General features: G+C 49.0%; 2 protein-coding genes across 2 annotated transcripts; one reads left to right on the top strand and one right to left on the bottom strand.

The window, feature by feature from the left end:
- Positions 1 to 10,122: 10,122 nt before the first annotated feature.
- Positions 10,123 to 15,057, bottom strand: LOC136514953 (elongation factor Tu, mitochondrial-like). Its single transcript, XM_066508652.1, has 12 exons — positions 14,737 to 15,057; positions 14,511 to 14,586; positions 14,325 to 14,417; positions 14,135 to 14,209; positions 13,887 to 13,991; positions 13,698 to 13,788; positions 13,369 to 13,574; positions 11,665 to 11,748; positions 11,243 to 11,308; positions 11,106 to 11,168; positions 10,644 to 10,884; positions 10,123 to 10,480 (listed from the first exon to the last, which is right to left on the bottom strand). Exons 1-12 carry the CDS (start codon positions 14,922 to 14,924, stop codon positions 10,410 to 10,412), a joined length of 1,359 nt encoding a protein of 452 aa, XP_066364749.1. The 5' UTR covers positions 14,925 to 15,057; the 3' UTR covers positions 10,123 to 10,409.
- A 20-nt stretch (positions 15,058 to 15,077) lies between these two features.
- On the top strand, positions 15,078 to 23,852 carry LOC136514954 (monothiol glutaredoxin-S7, chloroplastic-like). Its single transcript, XM_066508653.1, has 2 exons — positions 15,078 to 15,690; positions 23,497 to 23,852. The coding sequence occupies exons 1-2, from the start codon at positions 15,078 to 15,080 to the stop codon at positions 23,550 to 23,552; spliced, it is 669 nt and encodes a 222-aa protein (XP_066364750.1). The 3' UTR covers positions 23,553 to 23,852.
- Positions 23,853 to 23,971: the final 119 nt, after the last annotated feature.

Below are 23,971 nucleotides of genomic sequence, written 5' to 3' on the forward strand. Positions count from 1 at the left end.
ATGGTGTATTTGAAACGGTTCTATAAAAAAGAAGGACCCTTCTATGCAGCACTAAGGCCCTGTTTGGTTTCTACATGCGCTCCTAAAATTTATGTCACATTAAATGTTTAAACACATGCATAGAGTATTAAATATAGACTAATTACAAAACTAATTACACAACTTGCGACTAATTTGCGAGACGAGTCTTTTAAACCTAATTAGTCCATGATTTGACAACATGGTGCTACAGTAAACATGTGCTAATGACAGATTAATTAGGCTTAAAAAATCGTCTCGCAAATTAGCCTCCATCTATGCAATTGGTTTTATAATTAATCTATATTTAATGCTCTTTATTAGTATCTAAATATTCGATGTGACGTGAATTTTAGGAGCGACTAAAGAACCAAACACCCCCAAAAGCCAACCATCACTTGATTTTTCTTTATGCTCTTAGATATAAAATATATGGCCTAGAAAAAATCTCTTTCTTCCCTTCTTTCTCTGTTGCACCTAACTCCGATGACTCCTCCGCCGCTAACCACGTACCCTAGCCCTAAATCAATCGGATGCGCGCCTCCTAGCCATCTTAATGTCTTACTCATCCTTGGTTGAGCTCCCCTACCGCCACTACATCCCGATAGGATCTGACGACGCCCGATAGGCGCCAGTCTAACCAATTGAAGGTCATCGGGCTATCTCCATCACGTTCGTCACCCACTGTCTGATGAGGACATCACTACTTCATCGCATACAAGCCAAGTAGAGGAGGAGGTTCAGCATGGGCGTCCAATTCATCTTTTTCATGGTGGAAGCCCAGTCCAACTCAAGTTCGAGTCCGGTTCGGGCTCCAGGACCAGTCTGTCTTAAACTGGTCACCCAGGACGCATCTGGACTCCGTTTTCGACGATCCATATATGGTTGGAAAGCTAATTTGATAAGGAAGCCAATCCAAGTGGTTTCACGTCAAAAGACCTTTGGAATCAACGGGAATCGTCAAAACAAGTCAGCGTCCAGAATCTGTCAGGGTGCTGCGGCACCGTCTTTTGGTCCGTTGGACCATGTATCGTGTTTGGGCCCATTAGGGGGCGCGTCTAGGGGGGTGACGCTCAAGACTCTATAAATAGCAGCTATCACTCTTCTTAGGGTTTGTATTTTATTTAGTTCTTGATTTCCTCATAAAACAGACGTCGTTTTGCTGCAACTGTCGCCGCCAAGGCCGCTTGCTGTGAACCAGGACCCCAGTTCTTGATCTTGTTCGCCTGTGGCGATTAGTCCTTTCGAATAAAGACTTGAACTCCTTCTTATTTTCATAAGCTTCATATTTATTTGCAATTTCATATTGCGTTTATCTCGTTCTTGCTTGTGTTCTCGATTCGCTTACAGGAAAGCCTTCTCGGCGAGGTCAATCGCGTTCGCGTGGTTGATAACCAACGGAGTAGTGGTGTAACAGTTGCGGGGGTCCGAATCAGTCTTGGTTTGAAGCCTAGATCGTGAACGTCGAGTCTCCACCAATCGACGCTATCATACCTATCGGAAGATCGGACCTAGTCTACATCAAGTGGTATCAGAGACCTTGTTGCCCGTTAGGTATACCTTTTATTTTTCCCTGTAGATTGTTACTGTTTTTGTATTACCTATAGTCCACAAAAATAAAAAATACATCGTCACATATTCCCTATCCTATAGCCTCATTGTGCCGTGCAATTTCGTCTCTGTTTCGCGTTGTTGAGTTTATGCCCTTGGTCAAGTTCTTGTTGCTGGTTTTAGATCGTTTTTTAGTTTAGTTTGTGTTTTCTCCTTTGTTTTTCATCATAATCCGTGAACATCTCCAAGTCTTGTTGAGTTTCCTTTGTATTTATCAAACCCTAGTCCACGTCATCTTATTTGTTACACTTGTCTTCACCGTTTCCATCAAATCCTTGCTGCCGTGACCAATTTTACGCACATTGTTCTCGTTTTGTCCTCTAATTCGGAGTCCGTTCTTAAAACTGGTCTAGTTTTCGCATACGAACTCGAATTTCGACGTTCCATATATCAAAATCGATCAGAAAAAAAATTCGGATCCGTCCATCCCTGCGTTGTCGGGGTCGGAGATTTTTATTTTGGTCAAAAAGTAGTCACAAGATCCTCTTTTCGTGGTCACAAGGTCTTTGTCGATTTCGAGCATGTCTTCTGGAAATTCCACAGGCCACGTCTTTCACTTGTTTAAGCTCATATTTTCTGTGGTTACTTCTTTTGTGCTCCTAAGTGAAGAAAAAATATCAAAAAAATAAAAATAAAAAGTCAAAGAATCCAAAAAAAACAACGACAGCCCAAAAATAGAGAAAAAAGAGAGGGACAAAAGTGAAACAATATCTAGAGGAGCACATAGATAGCGCCATTTGAGCTATATTTGCGTGTGCTGATTTCTACCTTGTTCCTAATCATATTCTTACTGTTTACATCACTTGATACATCTGGTACTTGGAACGTGAGTAGACCAGCAACTAAGACAAGTACTTGAGATACTTATTCAGCTTTGCTATTCAGTTGCGAATTTTGTTATTCCTTGCTACTATATTATACCTGTCCAAGCTCCACTTTCTTCTAACCAAGTACAGGTTCGCCTTGCAACTGTTACACTCAAGCTACAACGGTATCACAGTCACCGACCGATTGCACCGTCTGTTGCTTTGGTAAGAACACTTGTAAGACCGTGGTAAGACGCTTGAGAGTTGAGTGCCTTATTTTTCCTTGTCCACAACCTAAGTAGTTGGTAGGGATAATACTATTTGTGTTGTCTTTTTCTTTCTACTAACCATGTCAGGAAAAGCCGGAGGCAGCGGCCAAGGAAACGATGACGCACCTATAGATTTCAATGACTGTGTTTCTAAGAATGAGCTTCGTGCCGTTCTTGATGACAAGTTCAATGAGATCCTTCAACAAATCACCAATTTGGCCAAGAGGATTGAAGATGTTGAACAACGACATCCTGAACCACGTCCTGAAGAAGATGATGATGATCTCTCTAAGGAGGACGATGGCGACGCGAACGCTGAAGCCGAAGCTCAACGACGTGCTGAGGATGCCCGTAACCGTAATCGGTTGAACTTTAACCGACGCGGTATGAGAGGTAACAACCAAGGTAATAATGATCCTTTCTCTAAAACTAAGTTTAAGATACCTCCTTTTTTTGGTTCTGCTGATCCTGAAGCATATTTAGATTGGAAGATGGCTGTAGATAAAAAATTTAGCTCCCATCAAGTACATGAAGAATATAGAGTTAGACTTGCTACTAGTGAGTTTACTAGTTTTGCTCTTTTCTGGTGGAATGATATTTGCAATAATGCTAATGCTAATGCTCAAATACCTCAAACCTGGACTATACTTAAATGACGAATGAAATCAAGATTTGTTCCTCCATACTATCAGCGTGATCTACGATTAAAACTACAACGTTTAAATCAAGGTAGTAAAACTGTTGAGGAATATTATCAGGAGCTTTTAATTGGTCTAGCACGTAGTAACATACAAGAGGATGATATAGATAAGTGTTCTAGATTTTTAGAGGTTTACGTCGTGAAATACAGGATGTTCTTGACTATAAAGAATGGACTAGATTTTCCTAATTATATCATTATGCTATTAAAGCTGAAAGGGAAGTACAGGGACGACAACCTAGGTGATCCATGACTCCATCCGCGACTCCATCCATTCCTTCACGTCCAACTGAGGTGAGTAAATTTTCTAATGTGCAGACACCACCAACGCCTGTAAAGAAGAATTCTCCTATCATACCTTCTTCCAGTGGATCTGCTACACCTTCCTCTAGCAGCTCTTCTAAAGTTGTGTGCCACCGCTGCAAGGGTGAAAGGGTCGAGATGGCGACTAGAGGGGGGGTGAATAGTCCTTTTTAAAACTTAATCACGTTGGCTAACCGAAACAGGTACAGAATTAAAACTATCGGTCTAGCCAAGACTACACCCCTCTATCTATGTTCACAAGCACCTTGTAAAGATACTAATCAAGCAACAAAGGTGCCGGGCTAGCTAGAGCTCTCCTAACCAATTCTAGAAGCAAGGTCACACAAACCTATGCCACTAGTACTTTAAGCAACAAGGGAGCTCCTACACATGCTAGTAAGCAAAAGCACAAAGCCAACTAAGCTCACTAGCAATGCTCAATAACAAGGCAACCAATGCCGAATTAGAGAGCGCAAATACGTAGCTACACAAACTAAGCAAAGTGACTAACAAGGTTACACAAATCAAATTAGTCACGTAAGGAAGCTACTTCTATGCTACACAAGCAAGAAGATAATTAGCAAGCTACACAAGCTAACTAATTATTAAAGCAACAACACAAGCTCAATGTATATAAAAGTAATTGTAAGCTTGTGTAACGGGAATGCAAACCAACGGGAAGAACAAGGTTGACACGATGATTTTTCTCCCGAGGTTCACGTGTTTGCCAACACGCTAGTCCCCATTGTGTCGACCGCTCACTTGGTGGTTCGGCGGCTAATTAGCATCACCCGCTAAGCCCGCACGTCGGGCGCCGCAAGAACCTACCCCTTGAGTGAGGGTAGCTCAATGACACGCTTTACTAGAGTTGCTCTTCGCGGCTCCCGCGGGGCGAGCACAATGCCCTCACAAGCACTTCTCCGAAGCGCCGCACAAGCTTCTCGCGGGCTTCCATGGAGACCACCACCAAGCCGTCTAGGAGGTGGCAACCTCCAAGAGTAACAAACACCACCGGCTTGCAACTCGATCACCTAGTACCACTCGATGCAACCTCATGATGCAATCGCACTAGAATCGCTCACTCATACAATCGGATGATCACTATCAAGTATGTATGAGATGGAGGGCTCCTAAGCACTCTCAAGCATGGACACAAAGTCCCCCAAGGTGCTCAGCACCAGCCATGGCCGAGAGCCACTTCTATTTATAGCCCCAAGGGCTAAACTAGCCGTTACCCCTTCACTGGGCAAAAGTCGGGCTGACCGGATGCTCTGGTCGTGTTGACCGGACGCTGGACCTCAGCGTCCGGTCATCCGCAGACGGCCACGCGTCCCGATCCCAATGGTCACTTGACCTGACCGGACGCAGCGGTAAAACTGACTGGACACTGAAGCCCCAGCGTCCGGTCATTTCCAGTAAGCTCCCCGAGGCGTATTTCTTCGACCGGACGCGTCTGGTCCACCTTGATCGGACACAGACCAGCGTCCGGTGCAATATCCTCAGTACTGTGCCGTCTGACAGCTCGACCGGACGCAGCCTTTCAGTGTCCGGTCGCTGAGTGACCCAGCGTCCGGTCAGTAGACCGACGCCAGCATCATTTCGACCAACTCCATTTCAACTCTAACTTCTTCACCCTTGCTCAAATGTGCCAACCACCAAGAGTTTGCATCCGGTGTAATAGAAAATAGGCATTCCATTTTTTTGAAAGCACCGAATCACATCTCAACCCTGCAAACACCACCTCCTTTGTAAATGTGCCAACACCACCTAGTGTACACCACCATGTGTATGCGTGTTAGCTTTTCACAGTCATTTCCCAAAGGATGTTAGCCACTCAACTTGCCACGCCACTCGATCCTAGCGACGATGCAAAGTTAGATCACTCGAGTGGCACTAGATGACCGATATACAAACAAGTTTGCCCCTCTTGATAGTACGACCATCTATCCTAAACCCGGTCATAAACTTCTCTACACACCTATGACCGGTGAAATGAAATGCCCTAGGTTATACCTTTGCCTTGCGCATTCCATTCCTTCCAATGTCGATGCAACACATGCACCAACACAATCAACAATGATATAATCCACTCCATATCATCACATGATCATATTGGTTCATTGATCTTGACTTTACTTGCTCTTCACCGTTACCATCGTCCATCGGCGCCAAGTCTTGCTTAAGCTTCACCGCCACACGGTCCATCACTCCAAAGCCTCCGACTTGCCCTTCACGCTTGCAACCGGTCCATCAAGCCAAGTCTTGTCTTGATCTTCTCCACCTTGATCACATGACTCAATGTCATGTCTCATTTGCAATAAGCTCCTTCATCATCACATGTGTGAGCTTTGCAACATCTCTAAGCCATTGTCACCTTCATGGCATATGTTGCTCACACACATATACCTGTGGACTAATCACCTGTGTATCTCACATAAACACAATTAGTCCACCTAGGTTGTCACTCAATTACCAAAACCAAACAAGGACCTTTCAAAGGGCATGTGACATATTGCTAAAGAATGCCCCAGCAAACACGCATATATTGCTACTGATGATGGTGGGTATGCTAGTGCTAGTGATGAAGAGAATGAATTTGCACTTGCAACTGATCTTTATGCAGATAAATTTGCGGATAGTGCTGAAGATCCTGATGAGGTAATTGATAGTGTGGCATGCACCGTAGACTACAAATCAATCCTTGTTCAGCGTGTTTTGAGTACACAAGTTGAGCCAGTAGACAAGCTATAACGCCATAATTTGTTTCAAATGTTCCTCATTGTCAATAATTTCCATGTTCGTGCTATAATTGATGGAGGGAGCAGTAATAACTTGGTAAGTTCTGAGCTTGTCAAGACTCTTGATTTATCTACACGTGCTCTTCCACATTTATACCATGTTCAGTGGTTCAACAATAGTGGTAAGGCAAAGGTAACACAATCTGCTCGTGTGCAATTTTCTATCGGGTCATACCATGATTATGTTGATTTTGATGTCGTGCCTATGCAAGCTTGTTCACTTTTGTTAGACCGCCCTTGGCAATATGATAATAATGTTGTACATCATGGTAGGCAAAATAGATATACTTTTATGTTTAAAGGAAAGACCATTGCTTTACTTCCTTTATCACCTGCTGAAATTATGCAATATGAAAAGGAACTTGCTAAAAAGAAAAAAGAAAGGCCATGATAAAGACTTTAGCAAACCAACAAATGAACCATCAAGTAACATGAAAGAAGTTTTATTTGCTCTTAAATCTGTTCTTGTTGATCATGATGAACCATGTTATGCTCTAACTTGTACATCGCCTATATGTCCACTTGGTCCTACTCCTAGTGCTATGCCTCTTGTTGGTACTAACCTTTTGCAGAAGGAGGATGAATTCCCAACAGGGAAGCCACCATGGCAGACGCCTTTGCGAAGGATGGGGCGCCAAGATGAACGTCTTCTTCTGGAACCATCGTTGCTGTCATCCAATGGAGGAGACGATCTATTTCAGTCGAGGACGACTTCAATTCAAGAAAGGGAGGATGATGAGGACATCACTACTTCATCGCATACAAGCCAAGTAGAGGAGGAGGTCTAGCATGGGTGTCCAATTCATCTTTTTCATGGTGAAAGCTCAGTCCAACTCAAGTTCGAGTCCGGTTCGGGCTCCAGGACCGGTCTGCCTTAAACTGGTCAGCCAGGATACATCCCGACTCCGTTTTCGACGATCCATATATGGTTGGAAAGCTAATTTGATAAGGAAGCCAATCCAAGTAGTTTCACATCAAAAGACCTTCAGAATCAACAGGAATCGACGAAAAAGTTAGCGTCCAGAATCTGCCAGGGTGCTGCAACACCGTCTTTTGGTCCGTTGGACCATGTATCGTGTTTGGGCCCATTAGGGGGCACGTCTAGGGGGTGACGCCCAAGACTCTATAAATAGCAGCCGTCGCTCTCCTTAGGGTTTATGTTTTGTTTAGTTCTTGATTTCCTCGTGAAACAGATGCCGTTTTGCTGCAACTGTCGCCGCCAAGACCGCTTGCTGTGAACCAGGGCCCCAGTTCTTGATCTTGTTCGCCTGTGGCGATTAGTCCTTTCGAATAAAGACTTGAACTCCTTCTTATTTTCATAAGCCTCATATTTATTTGCAATTTCAAATTGCGTTTATCTCATTTTTGCTTGTGTTCTCGATTCGCTTGTAGGAAAGCCTTCTCGGCGAGGTCAATCACGTTCGCGTGGTTGATAACCAATGGAGCAGTGGTGTAATGGTTGCGAGGGTCCGAATCAGTCTTGGTTCGAAGCCTAGATCGTGAACGTCGAGTCTCCACCAATCGACACTATCATGCCTATCGGAAGATCGGGCCTAGTCTACATCACTGTCCAAACATTGCAGCTGGCTCTTCATAGCCGATCTCACATAGTTCTCCCACTGATCCGCACAACCAATTGAGATCATTCGCCTAAAGATGTTCAGAGAAGAACCTAGGTGCAGTACACCATCAACTGCAATGTCATCATCTCCAAGGCAATGCAGCTCCTCCCGAGCCTTTGCAACCATCTCACTAAATGAAGGTCTATTATTGAATAGCACAGACACGTTTTGCATATCAAGAAACTCAACATATCCATAGCGATCGCTTTCAACGGTGCCTCCATGATATATGGTCACTAGGTTGTCCATCTAGTTCAAACACGTAACGAAACACATATCCTTTAGTCAAAATTAGACGATAGATAGTATCTAACAAGTACTTTCTAGCTACAAACTAAGTAATCAAGATTATAACTACATATATATATATACAATGTACTCACTAAATAGCTAGATCATATGTAGTTAACTAAATATGTAACTACATATCTAAGTAGCTATCTAACTATATCTATGAACCTATGTATCTATGTTAGTATCTATCTACATATATATCTAACTAGATCACTAACTAAATCAACTACCTGAGTCATCACATTAACTAGTAAATAACAAATGTCAACTAAGTAGGTACATTGCATATTCATAATTTTTACCTTTCCAACGACTGCTCCGCGGACGTCGACGGAGTCGCAGCGGACGATGGGCTTGGGTCAGGCCGACGATACGGACCGGCGGTGGCACGGCCGGCAGCTGCAGGTGGCGGGGTCGGCGGTGGCGCGGGCGACGACAGCAGTGGCGCGCGGCGGGTGTGGGATGCCCGGGGCTCCGCGCGGCGAGTCCGGCTCGACGGGCGAGGGAGGCACGCCGGCGCTGGACGGCGGCAAGGCGTGGCGAGGCCGGCGGTGGAGGGCGGCCAGCCGCGGGCAACGGCGTGGCGCGGGGCAGGGGGGCGGCGCGGCCAAGGGACGCGGGCCGTCCGTTGGGCGCGCGGCGCGGGGCAGCCTAGGGGCACGTGCGGGCGCGGTGGCGCGGCGCGGCGCGGGCGAGGGCGGCGGCGGCGACGGTGCTCGGCTATCCTAGAGCGACAGAGGGAGAAGAAGAGAGGAAAGACGCAGGCCCAAAGGTATTAAAGGCTCGGCGCCATTCACGTTGGCGCCGATCTCGGCGCCAAGATCTACGGCGCCGAGCTCCCTGCTAGGTCATCCACCGTGCCCAGGAGCTCGGCGCCAGAGATGATGGCGCCTACCTCAGCGCCAGCATCAATGACGCCGAGCTAAGGGTCCATTTTCTGAATTCTTTCCGCAAAGGATCTATTTGTGAGAAACTTAAAAAAAAAAGCTAAATTATAAAAAATTCGGCCCAACCGCCTTTCCCCACTGTCCGGTCGCCGGTGGAACTGCTGCCTCCCCTCTCCCCCTTCCCCCAACCACCTCGGACGCCCGCCACCACCGCCTGACCAACCTTCTCCCCCAGCAATCCTTTTAAGCTCCCTGGATTCATGCAAGCCCCTAAACCCCCAACCTTAACCCTAACCTTGCTAGAGTTGAGCAACAAGACTACGTGGCATTCTTGGGTCGGACAAAAAAAAATTCGAGTGAATATAGCCCTTAAATCACTCTGAGTGTTGTTTCACTTTATTGAAAAAGAAGGGTTGAATCAGCGCTCCATGTTTTGCTCGAGGGATTCGAATAGCAATACCTGACAGTATGTCTCGTGAGTGCACAGAAAAGATAGGAAAACTCTCTTCAAAGCAATCATCCTTACTAAAATATTTTTTGTGACAGGTCCTGCTACTGGTGGTAGACATTAGAGCAGTCAATTTCAAGACCCAACAGCATCGTCTCTCGTAAGCGTTCACAGAGATAGGTAATGTATACCTATGTTTTTGTACTGTGTTTAAATTTTCTTAATTTCTACGTAATTCTCTACGTAAGAGCTGCAGAAGCAATGCTTTTGGCGAATGGCAAGAAGTTGTTGACAGTAGCAGAACAGAAGCATGCAAAATAGGGCAGCACAGGATTGTGAGCGGCAGCAGGCAAGCAAACCAAGAAATGGCTAGAAAATATGCTTATGATGAGACTAGTCTTATTCAATCAATGAGTTATGCCCAACATGCGTGTCAACCAAACTCTAACTGTGGTGTTACATAGACCACACACCTCAACAAGAAAACAGAAGGTACTGTCCAGAAGGGTGGCCAGGCCAGCCAGCTCTGACTTTGTGCTCATGCATTCCAAGAAAAAATGCAAACCGGTCCTTTGCTCTCGTTTCTAACCCGGTCGGACATATCAACATTCATGTGTTTACTAAATTGCTACGGAGAAGAAAGTGGAAACTTATTAGCCAATAACTTTGGAGACAACTCCTGCACCAACTGTCCTCCCTCCTTCCCTCAGCGCAAATCTTTGCCCTACATCATGAGAAAAGAGTTGACGATCTAATATGAATTTCTTTTATCTTTAATGAAAAAGGAACATGGAGTGTGTAATGGCATCACATGACAAAAAAGCACGACGTGTTATCAAAACACCAGATCTATATTATGAAAGAAAATTTGAGAATATAGTCGTTACCAGGTTCAAGAGGAACAGGTGATATCAACTCGAAATTCGCAGTTACATTGTCACCGGGCAAAACCATCTTCGTTTCACCAATCAACTCAACCTTTCCAGTGACATCAGCAGTCCTGAAGTAGAATTGGGGACTGTAGTTTGTCATAAAGTGGGTGTGGCGGCCACCCTCATCCTTTGTCAGGACGTATATTTCTGCCTCAAACTTTTTGCATGTCTTCAGACTACCAGGTTTGCACACCACCTGAAACAGTAGAAAATGACATGGCATCAACATTACATATGGTTCAATTTTAGTATCGGAGACCTAGAAATTGTGGAACAAATACTAAAGATCACAAATAAAAGTCATTTTGGTGATCACGCAACAATGTGTCATCAATGCAAAGTAGTTTTCCAGACAAAACAGTTCAGTGGATACTTCTAAAACTTCTATCGGATCATTTTAAAGTCAGGAATGCTAACCTGGCCTCGCTCGACATCACCACGCTTAAGACCACGAAGAAGAAGACCAACGTTGTCACCAGCCTGCACAAAGTTGCATGTATGATACTCTCAATCAATAAAAAAAACCTGGCACAATCTGCTTTCACCATCATTACCTCTCCATGGTCCAGTATCTTTTTGAACATCTCAACACCAGTAACTGTAGTCTTCAAGGGACCACTCTGCGACCAAGAATGTATTGCATTACTGTTTAACCTTCTGCTCCTGTGATTAGTTATTGGCTTACATTTACAAATAAATCACCCAAAACTTAAACAGTCAAGGAAAAAGTGGGATGTATACTAAGTTGGAGCTCAATGTCTTGCACCATGAGGCCCATGACATTAACCAAAAGAAAGACCTGGGCAGCTCTACAATTTAGGACATCTTGGTCCTTGTTAACTACTAATATACTGAATTTGATAAACCAACAACTCGTTCAATTCATACTTCAAACATTAGAAAGTAGGATAAACATGCAATAGTTTAGTTGTATCACAAATTTAATCCCAGGCAAAAAAAAAAAGGAAGATCTAACCTGTGTCAAACCCAAGATCTCAACATCTTCACCAGTTTTAATTGTTCCCTGTTCAACACGACCAGTAACAACAGTTCCACGACCCTGCAGATCAAACAGGCTACTTAAAAACATAAGATAACTCCCTCATAATAATTTTTCTTTGACAATTCAATGGCTAATCCTGCATTGGAATGCCTAATAACAGCATCAGTAATTCAAATCATATTTACCTAAAGAACATGACAGCACAAGAAAGGAAACCGTAAGCGTAAAAGCCACTGAAAATACTTTACAATACTAAAGGGCGTACCCAGTGCAGAGAGCTCCCGCTCTGTGCGGGGTCTGGGGAAGGGTGTCAGTGGCAAGCCTTACCCTCGCCTGTGCAATGCGAGGAGACCGCGACTCGAACCCGGGACCTTCCGGTCACAGGCGGTAAGACTCTACCGCTTGCACCAGGCCCGCCCTTCAAAATACTTTACAATACTAAAAGGAAATAAATTGTTGCAAAAAGAAGTACAAATATGGTTCAGTAAAGAATGCCTACTAAAATCACTCTTTAGTTCTACACAGTACGAACCATTGAATCATTGCACTGTATATAGGAAACAAGAATGCTTTTTCTCCAAAATAATTAGCAAATATTGAAAAAAAAACATATGACCAGATTGTATGGTACATTCCTATCAATGATTTTTTTTTTTCAATTTCCTATTAATCTGATAAAAATATAAGTCGTTTAACATATTGACACAATCCGCAAGGTATCACTATGACCAGTGATTTCTTTAACGACCTTATCTGAAACAACACAAAGTAGATATTATTTATGCATTTATACTCAACAACAACAACAACAACAAAGCCTTTAAGTCCCAAACAAGTTGGGGTAGGCTAGAGTTGAAACCCATCAGAAGCAATCAAGGTTCAGGCACGTGAATAGCTGTCTTCCAAGCACTCCTATCTAAGGCTAAGTCTTTGGGTATATTCCATCCTTTCAAGTCTCCTTTTATTGCCTCTACCCAAGTCAACTTCGGTCTTCCTCTGCCTCTCTTCATGTTACTGTCCTGGCTTAGGATTCCGCTACGCACCGGTGCATCTGGAGGTCTCCGTTGTACATGTCCAAACCATCTCAACCGGTGTTGGACAAGCTTTTCTTCAATTGGCGCTACCCCTAATCTCTCACGTATATCATCATTCCGAACTCGATCCTTTCTTGTATGACCGCAAATCCAACGCAACATACGCATTTCCGCGACACTTAGCTGTTGAAAAGACGACATGTTCAACAGCTAAGTGTCGCGGAAATGCGTATGTTGCGTTGGATTTGCGGTCATACAAGAAAGGATCGAGTTCGGAATGATGAACATCAAATTCATGCTGTCAGTCAGCGTAAATTTTTAGATGTCCATGGTGCAAAATTAAATTGTTTAACCAAAGCAGATCCTAGAAATATTTGCTGTTTAGTTTTCTAGTCACCACTGCAATCATTTGTTCACACAAATAATTCTGAACATACAATGGCCAATACAGCAATGTTGAAAAGCTCAGCATTTAGTTGAATACCGTCCGAAATAATATGATCTAATTTCAATGGTTAGGTTTTGATCGACCCAGTAACCCAGGGAAACCAAAATTAGTATCCCTAATCAAAATGGAAGAAACAACACCATAATTGAATAACTAGTGAATACTGCTGTAGTGATAGCTCATAAATAAAATCACCTGGATAGAGAACACATCTTCAATCGGCATCAAGAAAGGCTTATCAAGCTGCCTCACAGGATCAGGGATGTACTCATCAACTGCATCCATTAGTTTCAAAATGGCATTCTTTCCAATCTCATCATTGTTCCCCTGCAAAGCTGACAATGCCGATCCACGGATGATCGGAATCTCATCACCAGGGAACTTGTAGAAAGTGAGGAGCTCTGCAAAAGGTGAGGGGGAGGGAGGGGGGGGGGGGGGGGGGGGGGGGGGGTGCAAAACAACCTTATTAGAATATACAGACAGTTATCTAAACATGACGTGGAGACATATGGATGGTAGCATACCCCGAAGCTCCATCTCTACAAGTTCCAGTAGCTCTGGGTCATCAACAGCATCAACTTTGTTTAAGAAGCACACAAGTGAAGGTACACCAACCTAGAAAGAGAGAACATGTTTATCTGATAAAGTTAAGACCATAAAAGCAGCGTCTGAAAGAAGAATTTTAAATGACAATCCAAATAAGCATTTGACACCTGACGGGCAAGAAGAATATGCTCTTTTGTTTGTGGCATCGGGCCATCGGGAGCTGACACGACAAGAATACCACCATCCATTTGAGCAGCTCCGGTGATCATGTTCTACCATTTTCAAAGAAAAATTAGATTGGGACCAGCTCTAGATGATGGCTTTCACTAGGAATTTCTCAATTTGACATGCAAACAACGTCAATTCATAAAATAATAATAATGCATTTGAGTGAGAAAACATAGTTGGCATTAACCTTGACATAATCTGCGTGACCTGGGCAATCAACATGAGCATAATGCCTTTTAGCCGTCTCATACTCGACATGAGCCTAAAAAACAATCCAAATGGTTAAACAGTGGGCAGTAAATGAAGATTAAAAAAATATAAAGAGAATTGCATCTAGCAGTCTGGCCCAAATTATAGGACATGTGCTAGGACCCAACCGTTGCAATGGTGATTCCTCTGGCTTTCTCTTCCGGTGCCTTGTCGATCTCGTCAAAAGCAACGGCTTTGGCTTTCCCTGCCTCAGCCAGAACCTATAGTAACGAGGAAACAAACGCTGTTGAATGAACCCAATTGTTTGGAAATCAAGCGAGCAATTAAGCAGGACCATGGCTAACGCATCCAACCTTGGTAATGGCAGCAGTGAGCGTGGTTTTGCCGTGATCGACGTGCCCAATGGTGCCGACGTTCACGTGAGGCTTCCTGCCACAGATTGATCCGACTTGTCAAGTGAATCAAACGAAGCAATAGGCGGACTATTGAATTGCACGGATCGATGGAAATGAATTCATGAATGAATCTAGAACGAGAAAGTAGCGGTCACGGCACGGATCTGGGCCAAGGAGTACTCACGTGCGCGTGAAGGTGGCCATGGACCTCGCCCAGAGGGTCCCGGCCATCGGTGGCGGCTGGGCCGGCGCCGCCGCCGCCGCCGGCGCATCGGGTAGCGCGGCGGGCCCCGAGATCGCGGTGGCCCGGAGGGTGGGGTAGGAGAAGAGGCGGCGGGAGCCGGAGTTCCGGAGCACCGCGGCGGAAGCCATTACCTGTCGTCGCGTCGCTGCAGCGGCGGCGGAGCAGAGGTGTGGAGACGAGGGGTTTAGGGCTTTAAGTTTAGAGGGGGGAATGAGAACCGGGCGTCACGCTGGGTTTTCGGGCCCAGACTTGCGGCCCAAGCCAAACGCCATCCTTGGCCCATGGGCCCGGTGGGGTGTTGGTTCTGCTCGCTTCCTCCTCCATGGCCACGAAAAATAATTAATATATTATTAATTAATTATTCCGTGCACTCCCAGCTCAGTCCACCACACCCGCTGCTCCGTGCCACCCGTCGCCGCCGGCGCACCGCGATGGCCGCCTCCGCCACGGCCGCGAGGCCTCTCGCCGGGGCCGCTGCCGTCCCGCTCCCGCTCTCGGCGCGGCCGCGGACCGCCAGGGTCGCCTTGCTCCCCCTGGCTCCTGTTCCGGCCCAGCGCCTCACTCTCGGGCGGACCGGGCGGGAGCGGCTGCCGGCGCGCGGTCGGTCGGTGCGGTGCCTGGCGGCGCTGAGCCCGGAGATGCGGGCGACGCTGGACAAGGTCGTGGGGTCCAGCAAGGTGGTGCTGTTCATGAAGGGCACCAAGGATTTCCCGCAGTGCGGCTTCTCGCACACCGTCGTGCAGATCCTGCGCTCGCTCAACGTGCCCTTCGACACGCTCGACGTGCTCGCCAACGAGGCGCTCCGGCAGGGGCTCAAGGAGTACTCCAGCTGGCCCACCTTCCCGCAGCTCTACATCGACGGCGAGTTCTTCGGCGGATGTGACATCACCGTTGGTATATACTATGTTTTCTTGCTTCGTTCACTGATGCTCGTGCCTGAAAATTCTAGACGATGCCATGGTATTGGAAACTGACCCATTGGTTGAACAATTTGTTTGTCTGCCATCCTAATCCACTAATACGACATCTTGGGAGTCTCTCACTAATAAGATGGTAGATTTCACAGACGATCAGTACAAGCTCCATACATGTTTAGCTAATTTCGAGCGTAGCACAGTATGCTTGTGCTGAAGGCATAGTCTGGAGTAGTGTCTGGTTTTTCCACAAGTGCACATTCTATCTCAGTAACGATTTGGTTGGAAAACTCTGGTTGCCAGTTTGGAGGAAGTCACCGCCACAAATCCTTCTCTTTCTTAAAAACAATCTTTGCACACAGAAAAGGCACTAATCGGACATTTAGGGAGTTTATCACCAAAGATGGTAGATTTCACAAATGATCTGTGGCAAGCTTCATGCCTCTGAGGTATACTCCAGGCTAGTGTCTGGTTGGTTCACACACACATTCTCTTCCAATTGCTATTCACCTGGTAAACTCCAATTGTAGGTCTAGATTAGATGGTGTATTTGTAGAAGAGACAAGAGAAAGTAAATAAATAAACACTAGGCATTGGGTGTTGGTGACGCTTAAGTGAACTCTTAACTTTATGGAGCTTTTAAGCGCCTAAAAAAATGTTGCTTCCATTGGAAATTGCTAGAATTGTGTGGATTCATCATTAGGCTAACCCTAGAAGGGTAGCAATGTATATTAGTCATACATGGGCCTCATGGGCCTAATACACTCATACTCTCATACTCCAACACCCCCCCGCAGTCTGAACTACCGTCGCAGCGGAGTTACAGACTGGACATGAAAAGAAGCACACACACGAGCCCCCCCACAGACGCAACTAGCCACCAATGATGTTGAGGCTGGAGCGAAACTCGGTGAAGGTCGATGACGGGAGGCCCTTGGTGAAGATGTCGGCAAACTGGGAGGTGGTCGGGACGTGGAGGACCCGAACATCGCCGATGGCAACCCGATCACGGACAAAGTGTAGGTCGATCTCCACATGCTTGGTCCGTTGGTGCTGCACGGGGTTGGTGGAGAGGTACACTGCACTGACGTTGTCGCAGTAGACCAGCGTGCTCCGGGAGAGAGGGCTGTGGAGCTCGGCAAGGAGCTGTCGGAGCCAGGAGGCCTCAGCCACGCCGTTAGCGACAGCTCGGTACTCCGCCTCGGCACTGGATCGGGAGACCACCGGCTGGCGCTTGGACGACCAGGACACCAGGTTGCCGCCCAGAAAGACAGCGTAGCCGGAGGTAGAGCGCCGAGTGTCCGGACACCCGGCCCAGTCGGCGTCAGTGTAGACGACGAGCTCGGTGGAGGAAGACCGCTGAAGGAGTAAGCCGTAGTCGACAGTGCCGCGGAGGTAACGGAGGAGGCGCTTGAGCGCAGTGAGGTGAGGCTCTCGGGGATCATGCATGTGAAGGCATATCTGCTGCACTGCATAGGTGATGTCTGGCCTGGTGAAGGTGAGGTACTGAAGGGCACCTGCAAGACTCCGGTAAGCAGTGGGGTCTGCCACGGTGGTGCCCACGGCCTCTGACAGCTTGCCCTGTGTGTCAACTGGAGTAGAGCAGGGCTTGCAGTTAGTCATCCCAGCACGCTCCAGGATATCAAGAGTGTACTGCCGCTGGTGAAGGAGAAGGCCGGTGGGGCGAGGCTCAACAGTGACCCCGAGGAAGTGGTGGAGCACACCAAGATCCTTCATAGCAAACTCCTGCTGAAGAGAGGCGATGACACGGCTGAGTAAGGACGGGCTGGAGGCTGTGAGGACAATATCATCAACGTAGAGCAGCAGATAGACAGTCTCAGCTCCATGGTGATAGATAAACAGGGACGTATCCGACTTGGCCTCCACAAACCCCAGTGTCAGCAGGAAAGCAGCAAACCGAGAGTACCACGCCCGGGGGGCCTGCTTGAGGCCGTAGAGAGACTTGTTGAGCCGGCAGACCATGTCCGGACGAGAAGAGTCAACAAACCCCGCTGGCTGGCTGCAGTAGACTGTCTCGGTGAGAGTCCCGTGGAGAAAGGCATTCTTGACGTCCAGCTGATGCACGGGCCAAGAGCGACTGAGAGCCAGGGAGAGCACTGTGCGTACGGTGGCCGGCTTCACCACGGGGCTGAAAGTCTCATCATAATCGACTCCAGGGCGCTGAGTGAAACCCCGAAGAACCCAGCGAGCCTTGTACCTCTCAAGGGTACCATCAGCCCGCCGCTTGTGTGTCCAGATCCACTTGCCGGTGACGACGTTGGATCCGGGTGGACGGGGCACCAGATCCCATGTCTGGTTGACGAGGAGAGCCGCGTACTCCTCTTCCATCGCGCGGCGCCAATGAGGGTCCGACAAGGCGTCGCGAACGGAAGAGGGTACAGGAGAGATCTGCGGGTCGTCGGGCATCGTCGCGAGAGCCCGGGGCCGCAGGGTACCAGCCGCGTGACGCGTCACCATAGGGTGAACATGCCGCGGGTGTCGGTGAAGGAGTTGCGGGTGGTACACCGGCGACGCGACACGGGCAGCCTGAGGCGGCGGCGGCGGTGTAGGGGTCGCCGGCGGAGAAGGAGCCACCGGTGGTGTAGGCGTCACCAGTGGAGAGGTGGACCCCGGCGGTGCCGGAGGCAGCGTTGCCGCCGGCACACGGCGCTGGTAGACGTGCACCGGCTGGGCGAAACGCGCAGGAGGTGCGACAGGCGGCGTCCCCGGACCCGCTGCGGACGGAGGGGCAGGGGCAGCTCCGGAGGGCGACGCCTCCGGACCCGGGCAGGGCGCAGGGCCAGGGGCGTCACTGGTGGGCGGCGAGGGGCACGGGGAAGCAGAACCTGCAGGAGACGGCGGTAAAAGCGGCTGGACCACCGTGTCAGTGGGAAACAGAGAGAAGGGGTCAGGATCGGGGGTGGGAGATGGTGTGGTGGTGGTGGAGAAGGGGAAGACAGACTCATCAAACACCACGTGGCGAGAGATGAGGACCCGACGGGAGGTGAGGTCAAAGCACCGGTACCCCTTGTGATCCGGGGAGTACCCAAGGAAGACACACAGAGCGGAACGGGGAGCCAGCTTGTGGGGAGCGGTGGCAGTGGTGTTAGGGTAACATGCACACCCGAAGACACGAAGGTGGTCATACCGAGGAGGGGTACCGAAGAGAGCGTGGTGTGGTGTGGGAGCCGGGCAGGCAGCGGAAGGAAGGCGGTTAAGGAGATAGGTGGAGGTGTGCAGACTCTCGGCCCAGAAGCGAGCAGGAAGCGACGCCTGGAGCAGAAGGGTGCGCATGGTGTCGTTCGTGGTGCGAATCATGTGCTCGGCCTTGCCGTTCTGGGAGGAGGTATACGGGCAAGACATGCGCAACTGGACACCGTGAGAGAGGAAGAAGGCACGGGAGGTGCCGTTATCGAACTCACGGCCATTGTCACACTGGACGGCCTTGATGGTAAGGCCGAACTGAGTAGACACCCAGGCGAAAAAGTGGAGAAGAGTGGTGAAGGTATCCGACTTTGCACGCAAGGGGAAAGTCCACGAATAATGCGAGAAATCGTCAACCACCACAAGATAGTATTTATACCCAGAAATGCTGATGACAGGAGATGTCCATAGGTCGCAGTGTACAAGATCAAACACATGCGTAGCATGTGAAGAAGAAGAACAAAAAGGGAGACGAACATGACGGCCCAGCTGGCACGCATGACACAAGTGCTCATCGTGAGCCCGAGTACAACCAATGTCGGAACTGCGACTAAGCTACGTCAGAGCATCACGTCCAGGATGGCCGAGGCGACGGTGCCAAGTGGTGGAAGAAGGAGTGGCGGCGAAGGCAGCTGACAAAGTAGACGGCGACGAAGAGGAAGCAGACGTCGGAAACCGAAGGGTGTAAAGGGGTCCCGTGCTGTCACATCGGAGAAGAGGACGCCGGGAAGCCAAATCCTTTACAGTAAGACCAGAAGAGTCAAATTCAACAGAACAGGAATTGTCAGCTGTAAAACGACGAATAGAAAGAAGGTTGTGAACCATAGAGGGTGCAACAAGAATGTCAGGAAGAAGAAAGGAACCATGAGTGCCGGCGGCACCCACGGACGTAACTGGAATACACGAACCATTCGCGACCATGATGGACAAAGGATGAGAGGAAGAAGGAGGGTGAATAGAGGAGAGTATACCAGGGTCTGGAGTAGTGTGGTAAGTGGCACCCGAGTCGGCAATCCAGTCGGTACCGGCAGGCGGTGTCAGGGCCATGGTGCTGAAGGATCTGGCCAAGGCCGCCGGGTTCCAACCGACAGGCCCGGGCAAGGTGTCGGGAGGTGGCACCCACGAAGATGCGCCGGGAGGTGTAGCCCACGCAGACGGGGAGTGAAACCCCGGAGGAGCTCCAGTGAGCAAGGCCACTGGTGGGCGAGGCTCTCCGCCTAGAGCCGGGAAGGGCCACATGGAGATGCGCCCCAACCACGGGTTGTGGAAAGAGGGCCAGGCTGCACCCCGTGGAGTCGCGGGCGACTGGTGGCTCCCTGGAGGCACCGGTGTGTGGTGGCCCCCGCGGCCCCCACGCCCCCCTCCGCGGCGACGGCGGCCGCCACGGCCCCCCCCCCCCACCCCCGCCCGGCCCGGGGGGAGGAGAACCAAGAAGCGACGACGGCGGTGGAGCGAACGAACGCGTCGGAGGAGTAGCGGCCAGGGCAGTCGAGGAAGACGAGGACCCTGGCGCGGAGGTGGACCCTGGCTGGACGCCCTGAGTGAGCTCCTCCATGACAAGGTCGTCACGGACCTGCAGGAAGGAGGGAAAGGGCCTCTGCCGGGTGATCCACGTCCGGAGGTGGGCGTAGCGGTCACTGAGCCCGCGGAGGACATTGAGGACCAGAATGCGGTCCTCCACGGGCCAGCCAAGGTCGCCGAGGGAGTCCGCCATGCTCTTCATGCGCCGGCAGAAGTCGCCAACGGAGAGGTCACCCTGGACGAAGGTGCGGAAGCTCGCATCGAGACGCAGGGCCCGGGCTTCGGCATTGCCCAGAAACTGGCCCTCGAGCGCAAGCCAGGCCCGGCGAGCGTCAGCAGAGTTGCGGATGAGGTCGTGGAGGTCCAGGGAGATCGTCCCGAGGATCCAGGAGAGGACGACGCTGTCAAGGCGCAGCCACGATGGGGTCTGGACCGCGACCGAGGCGTCGACTAGGACGTGGTCGTCGAGGGCGTAGCGGCGGAGGGTGAGGAGAACCAGGTCCCTCCAGCGGGCGTAAGAGGGCGACTCAGGCTCGAGGACGACCGGGACGAGGAGTCGGATGTTCTGGACACCCCCGGCCTGGTAGTGGAGCTGAGCCACGTGCGGGTCGGCCGGGTCGTGCCAGATGACCGTGGTGTGAGACGCGCGGTGACCCGTCGAGCCTGAGGAGGTGGCCGCGGTGTCGTAGGATGTAGGGAGGACGAGGAGGTGCTCCGCCTCAGCGATCTGGCGGCCAGGGCATCAGCCGCGTCGCGCTCGCGCTCCAAGGCGAGGGCGGCCGCCCGCACCCCTGGCCTGGCTGTCCGAAGCAGCAGCCCGTGCAGCCACGAGAGCGGCGGCGAGAGCGGAGTTGGCCCCTGCCGTCTGGAGAGGGGCAAGGGGGCGGCAGAGGAGGGGGAGCGGGGAAGAAGAAAGGCTCCAGGGTCTCCCCCGCGCCCCCTAGCGGCAGCGGCGTGGCTGCCTGCGCCAGCGCACGCCCCTGCAGCAGCGGCGGCGGCGGCAGTGGGCAGGCTGCCCGAGCCCGCGGCGGCGGCTGGGCCACCCACGCCCGCGCCGGCACCCGCACCCACGCCCGCAGCGACAGCGGCGGCGGCCGGGCCATCCGCGTCCGCGGCAAGGAGGCCGGCGCCCGCGCGCTGGGCCCACGACGGGTAGGGAAGGGAGGGGAAAACGTGGAAGTAGGTTGGGGAGGGAGGGGGAGGGCGGCCAGCCATGGCGGCGGCAAGAGGCCGGCCGGCGGCGCCTGGCGGCTGGTTGGGGAAGGGGAGGGAGGAAAACCTAGTCTGATACCATGCTAGAATTGTGTGGATTCATCATTAGGCTAACCCTAGAAGGGTAGCAATGTATATTAGTCATACATGGGCCTCATGGGCCTAATACACTCATACTCTCATACTCCAACAGAAATTGAGACTCTTACACAGCCCTTGATGGCATGTCAGTTATTCTCTTTCGTTCAGCATCCCCATAAGAGCCTTTGCAGTTTGCATTGTGCATGCCCTAAATAGCAAAAGCATGTAAATAGTTGCAGGCCATTGGCACAGATCCTTCCTTCTCTTTCTTAGTGATCAGTGTCTTTGTAAACAGCAAGGGCATTTTCTAAATACCAGACAAATACCTAGTGTTTTGCATTTGCGTCAATGCCATATACTTAATCCTTATTTCATTCTTGTTTGTGTATTCCAATTTGTTTTGTCTATAGAAGGTCAGGCATCCCTGTTGTTTATCGTGGTTGTAAGAGGTGGCCATTACCTTGTAGGAATGAAACAGTTGGGTTCATCACATTCGAGAAATACCTTATTGCTCACTTGCAACGTGCCAATGAGAACAAACAAGACCACTCTCTAGGACAAAGCAACATTATGATGATCGCTACATCTGAACACCTATTTCATGTCAACCATTAAATATAACAACTGTATGATCTTTTAGTTATAATCAGGGACTGTTCTTGTCCTCATTTTTTTCAAGAAGGGACAACAATTTTCCATTCCATAACTCAAATTGATCACCAACCATTGATAACCCAGCTGTATGAGTAAAATGAGACCAGCTCAACTTTATTAATTCAGTGATTCATAAGAGCAAATCACATTCCTTCACCATGCATCATTGTTTACAAAGCCATACACTCAATCCTTATTTCATTCTTGTTTGTATATTCCAGTTTGCTTTGTCTATAGAAGGTCAGCCATCCCTGTTGTTTATCGTGGTTGTAAAAGGTCAGCACGACAACGGACTCTTGGCTGAAATGGCTAGAGCGGCCGCATGGCACCCCTGCGACCCGGGTTCGACTCCAGAGGGAGCGGATTTACGTGGTCAGGGTAAAAAAAATCCCCTCGTCCGACTCACTCAAAGCACGGTGGTTCCGAACCATCTCACGTGGTGAACGGTCCCGTGTAAGGGTGCAGGGGCGGAGGTTCGGGGATTTTCTTGATCTGCGTGAGAGATCTTCTCTACCAGGCATTGCCCGGGGGCCGTCTTACCCCCCGCAGGTCAAGTTTTTTTTTAAAAAAAAAAAGGTCAGCACTAGTGCCTACTTTTTGAGACATGTGAACAGCACCTGATCTATCTTTTGAGACTAGTGCTGCTGAACATGCTGCTGCTTGTGGACATACCTTGCATAGTTACAGTGCCCTCTAAGGTTAGATAGACTATAGAGTTGATGCTATAGGTTTACTCCACCCCAGGATGTGATGCTTTTGGAAAATAGATAGCCAATGTTCAAGACTGAATGCTTTAGAATAAAAAATTGAGGAAGGGCAATCAATCTTAGGTCTGGGGGATCTCTGCAGGACATTCAAAATCAGTGGTAAAAAAATGTGATGTTTATGTACTTCAGGTTAGGGGCTAGGACTAACCTGATTAGTCCTGGCTAGGGTCATTCCTTGTTTTTTTATTTCATTTTTTTCCTGTACACTAACTTTTCATGTACTCAGAATCTGAATTCCATACACACGGTATTTTCATTGCTGTTTCCACAACTCAAAATATATATTTTATCTCAAACATTCGAACCAATCTTAGTGGCTAATGCTAACTTCACGGCCTATTTTGCAGAGGCATACAAGAGTGGAGAACTGCAGGAAACTCTAGGGAAAGCAACGTGTTCATAGGAAAAAAAATGAACCAGGAGCGCACAGCATACAGTTATGGTATTTGCTGTACAATTCCGGCATGTTAAGCTGGAGATGCTAAGCTGTAGACAATTCATGTCCAAATGTTCAGTGCGCTTCGACTGGAATACATTTTCTGCAATAATCACCCAGCTTTAATAACCCAGATGATATGCTACCAGATTGCTCCGTTTTCAGCTCCGACCACCACTGCAATCAATTGAGGCAGCAAACTGTTGCACTTGCCGTTACGACATGCAGAATTAATATTAGATTGCATACAATTTCGTAAAGAAAGAATTGCATCCGTATTGTTTGGTGCTCACGTTTATATCCCTTCAATCATCCCTTCATATAAATTATACCAAACTTGAGTTGGCTATACGGCGACTCAAATTCTATATGCAGCCGTATGAATT

The sequence above is a fragment of the Miscanthus floridulus genome, chromosome 17, assembly GCF_019320115.1.
Source record: "Miscanthus floridulus cultivar M001 chromosome 17, ASM1932011v1, whole genome shotgun sequence".
Taxonomy (NCBI): domain Eukaryota; kingdom Viridiplantae; phylum Streptophyta; class Magnoliopsida; order Poales; family Poaceae; genus Miscanthus; species Miscanthus floridulus.